At 38.1% G+C, this 16,371-nt stretch overlaps 1 protein-coding gene across 2 annotated transcripts in view; it reads right to left on the bottom strand.

The window, feature by feature from the left end:
• The window catches only part of SLC12A2 (solute carrier family 12 member 2), a 54,410-nt gene that overhangs the window by 11,581 nt on the left and 26,458 nt on the right, over nucleotides 1-16,371 (bottom strand). For both annotated transcript variants that reach the window (XM_036403037.1, XM_036403036.2), the window contains exons 10-18: nucleotides 14,069-14,223; nucleotides 9,201-9,308; nucleotides 8,461-8,584; nucleotides 7,172-7,273; nucleotides 5,934-6,089; nucleotides 5,087-5,186; nucleotides 4,162-4,273; nucleotides 1,801-1,941; nucleotides 1,501-1,607 (exon numbers count right to left, since the gene is read on the bottom strand). In XM_036403037.1, the coding sequence (XP_036258930.1) occupies nucleotides 1,501-1,607; nucleotides 1,801-1,941; nucleotides 4,162-4,273; nucleotides 5,087-5,186; nucleotides 5,934-6,089; nucleotides 7,172-7,273; nucleotides 8,461-8,584; nucleotides 9,201-9,308; nucleotides 14,069-14,223 (1,105 nt within the window). The remainder of the gene's footprint in view (nucleotides 1-1,500; nucleotides 1,608-1,800; nucleotides 1,942-4,161; nucleotides 4,274-5,086; nucleotides 5,187-5,933; nucleotides 6,090-7,171; nucleotides 7,274-8,460; nucleotides 8,585-9,200; nucleotides 9,309-14,068; nucleotides 14,224-16,371) is intronic.

Here is a 16,371-nt window from a genome sequence, read left to right as displayed (position 1 = left end):
TCTCCATCCATCGAAAAAGAGGTTTGAGAAGATCTTTTTGAGCTGAGAATCAAAGATTTCTGACATCTTTCCAAACGTTTGGATATTGAAAACACCTAAGATGATGCAATTTAATATCAAACTAGCTGTAAGTCAGCTATAATGTGCCTAGCCCCATTACATCTGATAGAGCTGAAACTCACTCCAGTCAAAAATAAAGAGGCAGAACTTCATTACTGTAGAAAAGAGCAAAAACCCTGAATAAATTGCTGAGTAAAAGTGGAGTAAAATTAGTTAACAACCCCACCCCCAAAATATAAGACAAGAAAAAGATAAACTCAACCATATCATACAGTTTGCATTAGTCATTAATCACTGTCCTTTGCATATAAATACCTTGTTCAGTGCAAACAACCATAAATCAGAGAACTCCCTCCCATATAATTTCCACAGAAATTTCTCAGGATTCCACTAATTAAACACTTTACTTTAGAAGTAGTAAGACTTGATTAAAAATGTTTGAAGTATCAATGTATTCTATAATAAGTGCAAGAAAAATTGAGGTTGATTTGAGATTTGTTGTGTTTATTAGTGAACAATTTAATTTCATTATTTAATGTGTTAGATTTGCAGAGATTAGATGTGTTTCTATTTTGTGTGCTTCAGAAACTTTTAGTTTTCCAGAAATACATTTGACCTGCAGTTATTACCTCCTGAGGTTTCTTTAGGGTTGTGGAGAACCACATGACTTGCTGACCTTGACAGATCTTCCTGCAAAAGCCATCCCAAAATAAAATAGGAAAAAAAAGAAAAAAACTAACCAACTTGTTTCCTTATTTTTCCTTATTTGGTGCCCTTGCTTTTCTCTTAAAGACCAAGGTGAGATGACTTTTCTTCGTCCTTTCCTAATATCTGCCTGTAAAGCTTAAAGCCCCATCCCCTCTCTCTTTTAAAAGCACAGAAAATGAGAAATATAAAGCAGAAAGGAAGTGGGTTAACCAGCACTTCAGCTGAACACAAAAACCTCTCTGTAAGTAAAATAAGCATTGTTTTTTTCCTTTAAGTGTTTGGGTAGGAGCACAAGTTGCTCTTATTAAATTTTTCAGCCACAAGTGGTCTGGCCTTTCAGTACTGTCAATTTACTCTGGGATTTCCCTTCTCTTCTCCTTCCTGTATTAGCCTGGGTGTCAGTGCTGTGTATCTTGTGAGCAAAGTGCTCCCCCTCCTTCTCAGACAGTAGCTCTCCAACCTCAGGCCTCTGCCACAACTCTTTTTTGATGCAGAAAGTTATCATGGAGATTTCTAATCTGCTTAAACTACACTGATTTGCTTATTAATTTCCATGTCAGAAAAATCCCAAGGTGTTCAAGACTGATGAATGGAAAATCTACGTCCACTTGAAAGAGACTTCATGTAACTTTCTTACTTTGGTAAAGTTCTTACTTTGGTAGTAAGAACTTTCTTACTACCAAACATACTGAAATGGAGCATAGCAGCTAAAACTCTGTATTTTTTACTTACTGGAATAAATTGATGTAGGTCTCAACATCTCTCATATCACCTTGTCTCCAGTTTTTCTTAAATCCAACAACAAGGGTGTTAGGTCTCATTCTACCCAAACCAGCAGCCTAAGAAGAACAAGAAGTATTTTATAAAGTAACATGTTACTGACATAACTAAAGGCTCTGTTTTCTGCTTACGAGAATAATATTTTCATCAAAGCTTTAAGATAATTCTGCAAAAGGAATGTACTTCAAAGTATAAAGCCCCTTCCGATTTTGATGTGCATCTTCAGCACTTTAACATCTTTTTTTTAAATACCTGCATTAGGTATTGTCCTCCATCCCTCAAGTCCTCTGCATGCACTGGTGCATAGAAAGCTTTCATCTTGTTTTTAATTAGCCATCGCTGATATTTGGCCAAATCAGTTGACAGTTCCTTCATGGCTTGCCTCCGAGGACCCTTTCAAAAGAAGGAAATAATAAGAGGGGAGGGAACAAGAATTAGGAATAGGAGTAATGGGAGTAAAAAAGCCCCTCCCAATTTTTTAGTCACTACTAGAAAAAAATTCAAATTCAGAAAACCTCAAAACATGCTTGCACACTACCAGTAACACCCCAAACTACAAAATAGCAGGCACTGTCAGCAGCAAAAAGTGAAGAACTTTTACCATCTTTAGGAAGAGGGTTGCTCAAACTTTAGCAATCTTGTTCCTGGCAGAGCACAACCCTCTTCCCCCGGGGGTGGGCATCAGCTTGTCCTCCAAAGCATTAACATGGTTTTAAAAGAAAAGGGCTTTGTAAAAAAATATACACAGATGCAGGATGACTTAAAATTACACTTTAAGGGAGTCTTTGTACCCTGCAAAGTCACCTCCTCTTTAAATATTTCCTTTATGTTGTTTCTGTGGGGGTGAATCTTTTGTGTTCCTCCTAGACATCAAAATGCAGAATACAGGACAAGGAACAATCAAGAACACAGCAGCCCAGTTTTTGCAGAAGGACACAGAGTCAACCAAACGGTCAAAGCTACTGAAGAATGAGGCAGTGCCACCCTTCCTTTAAGAAAGTAATTTTAAATAGGGAAAGAATATGCTCCCAAAGAATCTTCAGAGTTGCTTTCCTGCAAGAAGGATGACACCAGCTTATTCTTTCCTGTACAGCCCTACTTTTAAATGGCAGTGATTACATCTGTGATATCTTATCTCCCTAGCAGTCTTCAGTTTGTCCTTTCATATTCATTGAAATATTAAGTTTATATAGACATAAATTGAAAGCTTTTTGAGACAGAGTATCTGTATGTGGACTGCATTAACCTGATTTGCTTTAATCTGTTCATTAGATCAGAAGCAAGTCACACTTGGTGAGTGTAATAAATTTAAACACATTTAAGAGCAATCCATGTTTTTACTCAATGTCTTCCAGGTGTGTCACCAGCACCCTCAGCTTGGTGTCAGCTGCAAACCTGTTGAGGGTGGCCCTGCTCTCCCTGTCCATGTCACCTATGAAGGATGCCCCAGTCCCAGAGCAAAGCCCTGAGGGACGTCACTCATCACCAGCCCTCAGCTGGACATGGAATCACTGACCACTGGCCACAACTCCTCATCCACTCAATCCTACACCCTTCAAACCCAGGTCTCGTCAGTTTGGAGATGCCAATGTCCCATGGGACTGTGCTGAAGGCCTTGCAGAACTCTGGGTAGGTGACACGTGCCAGTCCTGGATTACATCTCTTAGTCACACACTTGCTTAAATGCTCTTAGTGATGTGACAGAAGTTTGGCCTTAAGATAGGAAGCAAAACTACACAATTCCAGTGTGGTAAAATGCATTTATCTAAGTTTATCAGAGATGCCACAGCCTCTCTGTAGCTAAATGGAAGTTTTGGTACAGGTCACCGTATGACAGCAACCCTGTATCTCAATCAACACAGCTTATGACAAGCTGATTCTGAAGAAAAGCCCCTTGGAAATTGCTTCCTTCCCACCATCACAAAACCACTCAAGATTGCCAGGTAAGACACTAAGTAGTAAGAACTGTCAGAATTATATCCTTGCAGAACCTCTGCAAACATATCCTCACTTGATATTCTGACAAAAACATCCAAGGATACTTAGTGAAATATCAAATTTCACTAATTTCACACTTAGTGAAATATCAGGGGCTGGTCAGAAGGGGAAGAGGAGACACTTGACAATTAAATTAATCTGATAACTGAAGGAATAAAAAGCTACTTGGAAGGTTAAAAGCAATTTTTAGCTCTTGGCTACACTGATACTGACTTCCCTGCTCAAGGTTTCTTTTCTCTCAGGCTTTTTAAGAACTCTACAAGGGAATCAATCTCCCAGTGTTCACTTAAATTAGAAGTAAAAAGGTCCTTCAGCATTTAAGCATCAAATTATCAAAGGTAGTGATATTTTTACAAATTTTCCCTGTAGTACACCTAACTGGCATAGTCATGATCCATTAGCAAAACTTACCAGTAAATCTCTTCATGTGCTTTTTAAAGTCTAATGATGCTTTCATTTAAAAAGAAAACAACCCAAACAAATAAACAATCCAAAACTTAAATATGAGCCACAAACTAAGCCAAACAGGTTAAAAAAACCAAACCAAACAAGAAAGCAGAGAGAAGAAAAACACCACCAAAGTAACTTTATAAAGTAAAGACAGAATAAACTTACCATATGTACATGGCCACAGATCATCAAGCCCACATTCTTGGTGAAAGCATGGACAAGGTGAAGCAAAGCTGGACGTGCATTTGGAGCACCTGTCATAATTAAGCACTGAGGTCTAGGATTATGAGGGGAAAAAAAGAAGATTGGCATTAGAATTAATCTGGAGTTCTGGGGGTTTTTAGTAACAGAAAAGGTTCTTCCAAATATTAGCCATAATAACATATTCATCACTGCAAATTTAATAACCTTGTCCACTTCTACAAGACTATGTTAAATTAAGAAAAGATCAGCTGTTACCCAACTGTCAGCAGATCTATGACTAATTGCATAAAAATTCAGTAATCCCATTAAATCTGAAAATCTACAGATTTAAAAAGTTGAAGAACAGATCTTAGACAAGACTAGAGCAGAGGGATTAAGTTTTTCTTCCCCACTGATAAGTCACGTCCCTTGCATTTTTGTCACTTATATTCTCCTGTGTCCAGCAGAAATACTGGAATCATCTGCTCATCTTTCACATTACCTTCCTTCAGAAGACAGAGCCAACCTAGTGCAAGTAAGTCAAAGGCAACTTTTAAAACCAATTTTAAAAGAGGAAGTGTCCAAACTTCAGAAGTCATTACAGGAGATCACTTCTCATCATCATCATAATTAATAGGTGATACCATATGAATCCCCTAAAGTAATCTCACAATCTCCTTAGCTGCTCCATTTCATTTTCATGGGTGCTTTGTTGAAAACTCTGCTGCTGCCAGGTTCCTCATAACCTCAGAGGATGGCACCTCTACTCACAATCCCATTAATCTGTAATTCCATTTACTTGGATGAATCACAGGAGATGAACAATGCCTTAATGGGAACCCTGACGGCAAACCTTGTGACAGCAGCCTAGTGAACAGAGAATTAATTTCCTGTCTTTCAGTGTTACCTGAAGTTTTTCACGTGATCTTCCACTCCTGAGAGCCGGATGGAATGCTGCAGAGCATTCAGGTAAGTCAAGGCTTGAGTTGAGGATCCCCAGTTCACATCTGCTCAAAGATTTGAGGTTCCAGTGTGTTATTTACACTTGTCTGTTGTAAAGCTTCATGATCACAAAATGAATGCTGGACATTGACTAAACCCGCAGATTTAAGCTACACCTTGCTACATTTTATACAATACCAGTCAACAAACCCTACATCTTAACAGGCAATTATATTTAAAGATAACATTTCCGTAGAAGTTTAAGCAAAAAAGTTATGGAAGAGAGGCTTTTTTTATCTCCACATTTTGAAGACCTCAACAACTTCACAGTCAAAAGAATACCACTTGAGGAAAAAATGCTGTGCTATTTTATACCACAGCAAAGAAAAAACTGAATCTCAAAACACGTCCTGAACAAAGTCAGATTATTTTCAGTGGAAAAATGCTACATAAAGCAGATCCTTTCAGATTATTATTTTTACGAGGAAAAGGAAGACTCCACTATCATCTTTTTCCTCCCATATACACATCTCTTGATAGCCATAATGAATTTACCATTTTCCATATGCACCTTTTCATCCAATTGCCATTCAGACATTTATGTCCAAGTGGCATCTTCATAATTTGGGAGGAGGGGGAACAGCAATGACGATGCAGGAAGAATTCCATTTAATTACAACTAAAAAGGCTGAAATGGAAAATTAATCTAGTGGTCCAAACAGAAAGAAGTTGCTGGGGTTTTTCCCTGACAAGGCCGTATTTTTTTCCCTTCTTTTCCCCCCTCCACAACCAAAAGAAGCCCCTGTACATACCTGGCTTCTTGTAAGTGACATAGATGTAAAGCCCAAGGACTATTACATAAGTTAGAAGTGCTGCCCACCAATTAATGACAAACATTACAATGCAGCACAGAATAGCTCCAATGAGAGAAATCCACATATTGTAGTATTTGAAAGCAGGCCGCCAACCTAGTCAAAATAAAATTTTGGAGGGTAGAAAAAAGAGGGGGAAAATTAATTTAAATTTAAAATGTAAAAGAAGGAAGGCACTGCACTTTGTTCCCTTCCCTTCCCTGGTATTCTGCATTCATTACATGTTAACATCTGAGTTTCAGTGATGTAAATGCAGAATGGCACATTTATGCTTTCCATTTTCCAGCACCTTTCAAATGAATTTCCAGCTTTCTCACACAGATATGTAAATGCTCCTAATTTTTCCCCCTAAAAGCACAGCTCAGAAGGGAAGTTTGAGGATGCTTGTGCTAGTATGTCTATTGAACCAGGTTGCCTGACATTAGATTTTTCCTTTCAAAGGTAGAAAAGCATAAATCATCATCTCATACCTCAGTTTCTTACGTACATATGTATGTTTTTAGTTGTGCATTTTTACTGTTTTCACATACATGAAAAGTTCTCACCACATGAAAAGGACAGGTATATCCAAACAGAACTTGGGTACATCCAAGTACTGGACTGCCAGTGTTTTACATTATTTGCCACAAGTTTATCCAAAAATCAGGTATACACACCTCCATGAACACATCCAAGATTAACAAGTAGAGTGATTAAAGTTAGAACTGTTATGCAAACTGTTATACCCACCTTCTGAGAAGAAAAATAATAAATCTACCCATTCAGTAACTTAAGAAGCTTTTAGGGGAGTGATTCCAGTACAACTGCATGTGAACTGGCTATAATGTACATCTGTTCCTGCAGGTACCAGGTTTTGGCTTATTCCTGTACTTTAACCCACACTAAAGGCCAGAAAAATGGGGCAATACCACCACCAATTCCTGTTTCTTCTTGTCTGGAATATGAAACATTAACAAAAACTGAAGACAACAAAAGGTGGTTTCCCAGCACCAGCTACTGAATTAGCAAAAATGCTTTCTTCCTCAGTTTCTGAATAAACTCTGAATTACCTTGTGTTCCCTCAGCAAAGGTGACAAAATTAGCAGCCCCCAAGCCCTACTGGATCACCCAGTGCTCAAAACGTCAGAAGACCCATGAATACAACATATTAAGCTTTTAATGCCATGAGTAATTCCTACCTGGAGATTTTGCAAGAGAAGCATGGAATACAGAGAAGTTAATCAAGGCATATGAGGCCAAGAAGAAATTAGAAATAATTGGAGCAATGACATTCAGTTCGGCTGTAAAATGAAAAAAGAAGAAAGCAAGGCGTTATCAAAGGTATCACCCGATGGTTTTGAAGATTACAGTGAAAAAATTCTGCTGCAGAGAATCTTATTTTTTTATAAACTCTAAGGGAATGCAGTTTACCCTTTTTGCTGACAGAACTTTATGTCAATGATCTCCTATTTACTAAGTTATCTTTTTAACAGTTAGGAAGTGCAGCTTTCAGCTTCAAAAACATAAGCACTACCAAGTGTTCTAGAAGCACTCTGGACATGCTACATACTTTCTCAAGATCATTAATTGAGAAAATTTCATTCCCAGCAGGGCTTGGATCAAACAGTGCACTAACACACTGGGTTCTGAAGAATTCCAGGAGACATAAATATCACAGACCAACACCATCACAGCAGTAAATTATGCTTACACCCCCTTCAGTGAGAGGAAAAACCTGATGCTCTCTCCTTTCCTTGAGGCAGCATGGTACAAAACAATTTTATGTGTATTCTCACCATCATTTAAAAAAAAAAGTGATCAAAATGCACCATCCTAGTCAAGTTTCTAGCTGCAATCAAGCTTCCAGTCAGCATGGCTCAGCAGGGACCCCAAGGGTGTATCTCTGCCTCAAGCAGAGATGTGGAGGAAGGAGGACAGAGCAAATTGGGAAAAGAAGTTGAAAGCACGGGCTCAGGACTCATAGATGGACACAGCACAATCAGTTTGCCACCTACAGAGAACATGTGTAATTAATTATAACCTAGAGAACCTTTAGCAACAGCAGTGTCAGCACTCAGCTCTGCCATTTGTAACTTAACAGAAAAGCACATTTTAAATAATATTGCTCATGCAAGCTTGCATTTTACTGAAGCTGCCATTACTAAAAATCTGAAATAAACTTTCATATTTACAGGATGTTAACACTGTCTCAAGCAAAGAATGCATTTCTATTGACTGATAGCACCTAAAGACAGAGACCTATGATTAAAAAGAGAATTGCAGTTAAAATTTACTGCAGCTCTTGACAGAGTTGTATCTAGAAGACAGGAGGAGAAAGTAAGCCTCAAAATAACCAGATTTAGAGTGCTGACTTAGAATTAAGCTGTACATTAGATCTCTAGGACCCTGTCATCAAGTTCACAACATGCACCGGAATGCTTTCTAAAGGACAAAAGGAGATTGAGATTGACTATAATTTCAAACTAACCGATTAGTATGAATCCAAGAGCAATTAAAAATGTTAGAATATATCCTCTCAGTGGCTCATTGTTCTTCCCATAGCCTTTAGCAAACATCTGAAATCCTGGATAAATGCTGTCCTTGCACAAAGCCTAAGGGGAAAAATTAAAAAAAAAAATTTAAAAAAAAAAATCAAGAGTCAACATGCATTTTGCTCATGCCATCTTCCATTGCATAGTATCTTTCTGAACATTTCTGGGTAGTTTATAGCCACCATACACTAATTGGATTCTCAAATGTCATTGCATCTTGACATTTTGCATTTCCACTTTTCTATCCTTAAGTAATGTCCACCTGCAAGAAGCAAATTTGCTTTTCTGTAACTGTCTGTTTTACTTGACTACTGTCTTAGAATCACAAAGTCTTTTTTCCCATATTTTATTTTCTCAGGAAGTGGAAACTTTGCTCAATATACACACTAGTTCTCTGCATCAATACAACTGACTCCCCACTTAACTCCTTTTAACCCAAATTAAGACAGAGAAGGAGATTCAATAGTTAAAAAGAAGATAGAGCAAAATACACTCAGGAACCCCAAGAAACAGTAATAAACTGTTCTCCCATTCCAAGCAACAGGTAAATATTAGAACAATCCACTGATGTCATCTGATATGGATAATGATGGCAGTGTGTCAAAGCCCCCTTCCAAAAATCATGACTCAAAATTAAATATTCTTCAAAATGTTACCATTTTCTTCCCTTACTCACCTGGAAGATCTTAGGGGCACTCACAAGAGATGCTAATGCAGACGACAGTGTGGCTGAGAAAATACCTGCAGTAATCAGTGGTGCAAATCCTGATACCATGCTCATGACCTGAAAACCAAAATAATTTTTTTTAAAATACAGAAAAAGGTACACTAAACAAACAGATGGCACCATAACTACACAAACAGAAAAGAAAAAATACTACACACTCTTCACTTAAAAGCTGTCTGTATATCATGCATTCATATAAATGAATGAGCTAGAGACAGAGCAGGGAGTATAAATGCATCCTGATTTCAGGACAAGAGGTGGTGGCTTTTCATACAATATAATTTGAAGCTCAAATTACCAAGGGCAAAAGTCTTCATGGGCGCATAAGAAGATTAGAAGGAAGTAATGGAAGAAGAAATACTTTGGAATGTATTACGTATTCCAGCTAACCAATTGCTAACTAACACGGTCTCAGAAACCCCAAGTGATAAATCATGTGAAAACCACTTTTCTCAGAATCTCCATTTTAAGTTAGGCTTTTTTTTCCCCAGTCAAAACCTGAAGGTCCAGACAAACTTGCTTCCTATCTCCCCAACATCAAATCCCAGCACATCTCTGTAATCTCAGTGACAGAAGTCAAATGTAAACTGGATGAGTAATGAGCTGGTACCTTCCAGTACCTCAAGGGGCCTTAAAAAAGAGGGAGATTATAAAAAGTGAGTGCCATCCCTGTATATGCCCATGTGGATTGGAAGATCGTCTTTAAGGTCCCTTTCAACGTAAAGGGACCGTAAATCTGTGACTCCACTTTTCTACAGATTATACCTGTACCATAGCTGCATGCAGCTTTGCATCTATCATGTGATTTAAGATACACAACTGTGTAATTAAAAAATGTTCATGGTTTAATAGAATACTTTCCTTTACAGGGAAAAAAAGCTGAAGTTGCTTAAAGACAGCCAGTGCTGAAGAATTTTAGTCAGCAGACCAAACTCATCAGGGGGCTTTTCAAGCACAATGTGGTTCTGCATCATTTGCGCTGCTTCCTTGCCTTTTTCACCCTGGCAATCTCATTTAAATTATCAGGAGAGCAATCAAAGGAAGGCAAGAAAAAACATGCAGAAGTCTCCTGTTTTAAAGTTATTGTCACCTGAGATGGTAAAATCTTGCTGTCTAAATAAATCTTACTAGGTCAGATGTTCTCAGACATAATGTAGAGATGACTGAGGAAGCTTTGTTCACTAGGGCTAAATTCATGGTAAAATTTAGTGGATTTCTCCAGACCAGACTGACAATGGCAGCTGGGCCTCTGAGTCAGCTGAATCTGCTGCACTACATCAGGTTTCACAGGTCAGTCCAAGGCATGCCTTGCTTGAAAGAGAAATTTAATAAATGGAGGTTGCAAAAAATGAGACTAAAGTGTCTGTCAGAGTAGTGTAACAAATGAAGGAGAGAACTTCCTCAAGCCTACTTGCAAGGTTATAACAAAAAAAAAAAAACAAAAAAAAAACAAAAAAAAAGGCACGCCAGGCCTATAATCATAGAGGAGTAAGACTAACAACACATCTATTAAGCTATCTCTCCTATGCCCCAGTTCAATTTAATTCTATAAGCAACAGAAAAAGTTACAGTTTTCAATGATAGTTTCTAATAACCCTACATTATGTTACAGAATGAAATTTAAGAGGTGCAAATGCTTTGCTACTATTGTAGAAAGAAACATCTGCTATAGCAACATAATTAACAAATGCACATTAATTTTTATAGAAGTAGTATGTAAATATTTTTCCCATTCAAGGATGGCTTAATCAATCTTCCCTCATTATAGAGGGAATCTGTGTACAAGTTTCCCTCACTTTTCTTCTCACATGTAAAATATTTTGATGCCTTTACCTTATTACACTTGCCTCAACTTGCTATTTGCTTCTGACAACCAACTTACATTTTACATTCTCTTCCTAGGTTCTGTCCAATGCCTCCAATTACTGACACTCATTATTTTTGACTATTACCCCGTTTTATAAATTTGAGAGACATCCCTGCCAAGCCTATGCAATTAATATTTGCCATTTTAAAAGCTAGCAAGTTATGCCTTAGGTTAGTTAAGTGACTTTAGGAAGCTTCTCTAAGCTGGGAGAACACAGGGGGGAACCAGATCCAGCAGAATCAGTGTCCCCTCCCTCCATCCCCAACACAATCCAGACTTCCTGACCATGAACCAAGGAGCCCACAAAGGCAGCTCCCCATGGCACTGAAATTTTCATCCCTGCAGAGTAAAAGGGCAGAGTGGCCCTGCAACCACTGGTGTGCTGACACAGACATACAGTTCCTGCTGATAAGGGCCTCATTAAGTTTGCCTGGCATTTACAGTTAAGGCAGTTTCCTAAATTTCAAACATTTGGGATCATGAAATACCATATTTTGATACGATTCAGTTCCTTGGTCCTGCACTCTGGAGCAAAACAAAAATTCTGTATTAAAACAACTGAGTTTCATTCTACTTTCAACTTTCATCCAAAGTTGAAAAAAAAAATACCCACATTTTAATTACCCAAAGCTGTAACTTTTTGTTGGGAAGCTCTAGACTCAGGCTGTAGAGCCCAGAACAAATTTTTGCAAATACTCTTCTACCAGGTGACAGCCTGGGCGCAGACTAACCAGTGAACAGAAATATCAGAAGCCTGTGAGGACCTATAATTCACTGTAATAGAAACTAAAGATGGTCTTCCTCGGCAGGTCTGACAGCCTGTCTCACCTCCTGCCCTCATTTAGAGTTCCTAATCCAAGATTTCCACAGGTAAATCATACTACAAAGTCATCCATCAGCTGCCTGAACACACCCAAACCCTGAGCTGACCCAGCAGAACTTCAGATCAATTCTCTGCCAAAAGAACTGACTGCAGCACAGAGTGTCCTGAAGTGATGAAGTCATCACACTGTGAACACAAACTGGCACTTTCTGCCCCAGAACCTGCCTGTTTTCAAGCTGGAAGAGAAATACAACAATATTCCCTCACCTCAGGGATTAATTTTAGCTTGGGCAGTACTTTTCTCAGTTATTTACCATATAGAAAAGAACCTGAGAAGTGCACATGTGTGGACACCCCCCTTCCCACACACGCCATGCACTACATATGAAAAAAAAAAAAGTATCTCTCCTTACAGCTAACAACCAGAGATACAAAACTGTGAGCAGTTCAGTTATGAAACAGACAAGTGTCTCATTAGATAAACAGCCTCTCACACAAACATTTTCCTTCTGACACCTTCTGAGAAGACAGAATCAGACTCTTCTCAGAGATGCACAGCAAAAGCTGGGAGGGTTAGAGGGAAAAACAGCAAGGGCTAAGTCCCACTGGGTATTAGAAAGATGAAATTTCACAGAGAAGGTTCACAAAACTACAACAAAGCAGGGGGATGTGAGGGGCACCACATTATCTGCGCTGCCTCTGACCTTTAAAGTGACTTTTCCTAATTGACAGAAACTCTTTTTTCCACAGAGAGAGGCAAGAATAATCTGGGAGGCAGAAATACCCTGAAGTACAAGTAACATTTATGTTTAGAACCTTACAACAGTCATGACTTAAAGACACAGAGGAAACCAGTTACAGGCTATTCACAGATGTATATCTGACAATATGTTGGTTCTTTTGAGCTTAAAACAAACAATGAAAGTCATCAGACTTTGCAAATTTGTCAATCCCACAACAGCAATTCTGACTTCCCTGAACAAGAACGAAGTTAACACCCCACAAGATACTCACATTATTACGCTATAACAATTTCATTAGTGGATCTCAGCTCAATCTCCAGCCAACTTTTTGTACGCATGTTAGAAAAACTTTGGGCAAAGATGGGACTGTCATAAACCGAAGTGGAATCAGTGGGCAGTAAATTCATTTTCCCCTGGATTCTTTCAAACCCTTACCAGCAGCTCATGAACAACCCAGCTGGCTGTGGTGAAAGACTGTGAATTACCCCTTAACTTGCAGAGGATTTTTAAATACTGCAACATCATGTTTAATGAAAATTCATGACCTTGTTACCACTAAAGGGGATGCTGTGATAAACATGTAAAACAGTCTTTAAAATTTCAGCGTATTTTCTAAAAAACCTTAAAAATTTAGCAAGCAAATTACTGACAGAGGCTACCTATGATTAATCAGCATCATTACTGAAAAATCAGTACATTTACCCTCACTGGTGAATGATGACATTCAGGTACCTAAAGAAAGCTGCAGCACCACCATGTAAATATAAACAATTTGCTCAGAAAAAGAGTAAATATTTATGCCACTTGTGTATAAACACCTAAGAGTTTTCAACATGTATTCATTCTTTTGCATACCAGCTAGAGTGTACCACACACCTATTCCAGATTAAACTTGTATTTATGGAGGTAAATATACATAACCTATGACTTTTCCTGACAGGCAACTAAAAAAAACACAAGCCAACAAACCCCAGGAAAAAACAAACAAGATCTGCCAAAACAACAGGCAACAAAAAACCCCAAACAACCCAAAAAACCAACCCAGAAACCCAAAACCAGCAAAAAAAAAAAAACAAACCAAAAACCTTTACAGCTCCCTCAAAAACAACAAACAAACAAAAAACCAAAAAAATCACACAAAAAACCCCCCCCAAAAAAAACCCCAAACCCCAACAAACCAAAAAAACCCCAAACCCACCAAGACACCAAATCAACAAAAAAGCCAAAAAGAAAAAAAAAAAAAACCCCAAAAAAAACAAACCCCCAAAACAAAAAAACAAAAAACCAAATCAAATTAAAAAAAGAAAAAATATTCCCCCCCGAAAAAATTTAAAAAAATCTGAACACAAACCCCAATATACAGATTAAGGAGGAAGTTTTATACCTGGAAATTGTTCATCAGCCCATAGTGACAGCCTGCCCCTGCCTGACAGGATGAGAAGTCATAGTTTAGCTTGCAGGCTGCACTAGTGCAGTTTGCCAGCTCGTTGACAATGGTGTCGTTAACATTCCCTGTGGCATCTCGAACTACACAGGAACCTACAATGGACACAACAACAAAAAAAAAAAAGCATTAACAAACTGAACCTGAATTTAAGGATATGTGTTAGCTCCTTTTTATGTAAGCATAATATCACAGAGCAACATTAAAATACCACATTTAGTTTTTCAACACACTACAGTACTAAGCTCATCTTCACTATGAAGAACAAATACAAACAGAGCAACTGCTCCCTTGGCTGAAACAATCTTTAGTTTTTTAATAGATCTGATTGTAGGAAGAAACAGAAAGTTTTAGCACAGAGGAAAACCATGCCAATAGACTTGCAGAAATTTAAGAGCACAATCTCTGGCAGTGCCCAAGGCCAGGTTGGACACTGGGCCTTGGAGCAGCCTGGGACAGTGGAAGGGAACTGGATGATCTTCAAGGTCCCTTCCAACCCAAGCCAGTTTACAGTTTTAAGACTTTATACTTTCTCTTTTGGTCAATTTTCCTAGATGAGTGCAGATTTGTTTTGTGTGTATAGATGTTTGCAGACAGGTACACTTTTTTTTTTGTTACAGTTTTTTTTTTTCCCAGTCACTATGACTTAGCCATTAAAAAAATCAGTTTCACGGAAGCCTGTTGCAAGCCATTTCCCAATGTTTAAGTAAGCCATCTCCTATGTGACCATGGTATTTTTCAGTTGGTTTCTTGGTGAAAAACAGACACAGAGTACCATTTCTCCCACATTCTTTTATAATCCATCACCTTAACTACTGTCTTTTGTTCATCTATGATTACTTTTAATTTTGCTGGTCAAGAAAATGCTGAGGAAACAGCATTTCAGCCTGTAAGTATTAAGAAAAACTAAAGAGTCCTAAAAGACCATTAAGTCTTCTATTTGAAGGGGGTTTTGTCTCATATATGACAAAAACTGGATAAGACTAAGTATTATTTAACATTCTGTAATCTAATAGTAGAGGTAATCAAACTGTTTGAACACCAGGAAATACTGTGGGGATTGGAATTAAATAAGGAGTGGGGAAAAGTCAACAGTCAATAAAACTCCCTTACTTTAATCTGTCAGGAATCTGAATGACAAGAACTGCCTTACAACAAAACCCTGTGACAGCTAAGGACCTAAATTAACTACTTGCACAAATTAAGTAAGAAGGCAGAGATCTGCTGCAAGTTTAAGTATATTCAGTAATATTCCTAGGCATCTATGTATGTTGTCTCTCTTCCACAGGGAAAATTAATTCCTGATTAGTTATACCATATTTAAATTCTTGTGAGCCATCAGAACTTGATTAACAGCCCACCACAACACCTGGTCCCAGTAGGTGGACATTAATTAATCCTTCCACTCCTCATTTCTTTTTTAGTTACTTATTATGCCTAACTGGTGAAATTACAATAAGTTCCCTACACCACACACCTGTCTTATGCTTTTCTTGTGAGTATGTGGAGGAGCTGAGGTTTTTTTAATTGTTTTCCTGTTTAACTGGGAGTAAGAGCTCTGTTAAGAGGAAAATAATTTTCTTTCTTCACTATTCAAGTATTAGCCCCAGCCACTCAAGCAGTATATAATGGATTTGACAACACACTTCTCAGCTGAACTATTTGTAAACAACATTTTGTTGGTGACAAGATTGCAGTGGCAGGCCAATTATACTGAGCAACTCATTAAATACCTACAGTACACTATCACAGCCCTCCTCTTCCTCATCTTGTCAAAGTTCAAACTCAGCTTTGGCAGGACTTTCAGACATGCAATCAAAATATGGCAGAAAGAGACATGGCAGTAGGAACAAACTTAATGTGGGCCTTACTGAGAGAGAATGTAGAACAGCAGGCTTGCTCTGTTCTCAGCAGAAGACACTTAGATAAAAGTAACAATAATAAATGTTACTTTCTTTAAGATTCATTCAGAAAAGTTTTATTTATTTATATGATTCTGGCAGCATTTTCCCTAGAAGTCTTTAGGTCTTCCCTCCTGTGAAAATAAGATTTCACCTTTTCACAGGCATTTATAAGCATGTTCCTGCCAAAGTGAAATAGAGCTTTGCCAGGCTTTAAGCATGAGAAAGTTTACAGCCATCTCTATCAAGTTATCTCCTTAATATATGAATTCCAGACGTACTACAGCCCTTCAGAGTGCAGTTCAGAGTGTTTAATTTTACTAGTGCTGCAAACACTTACAG

The sequence above is a fragment of the Molothrus ater genome, chromosome Z, assembly GCF_012460135.2.
Source record: "Molothrus ater isolate BHLD 08-10-18 breed brown headed cowbird chromosome Z, BPBGC_Mater_1.1, whole genome shotgun sequence".
Classification (NCBI taxonomy): domain Eukaryota; kingdom Metazoa; phylum Chordata; class Aves; order Passeriformes; family Icteridae; genus Molothrus; species Molothrus ater.
Note: the sequence above shows the minus strand (reverse complement) of the source record. Positions and strands in the feature narration are given on the sequence as shown.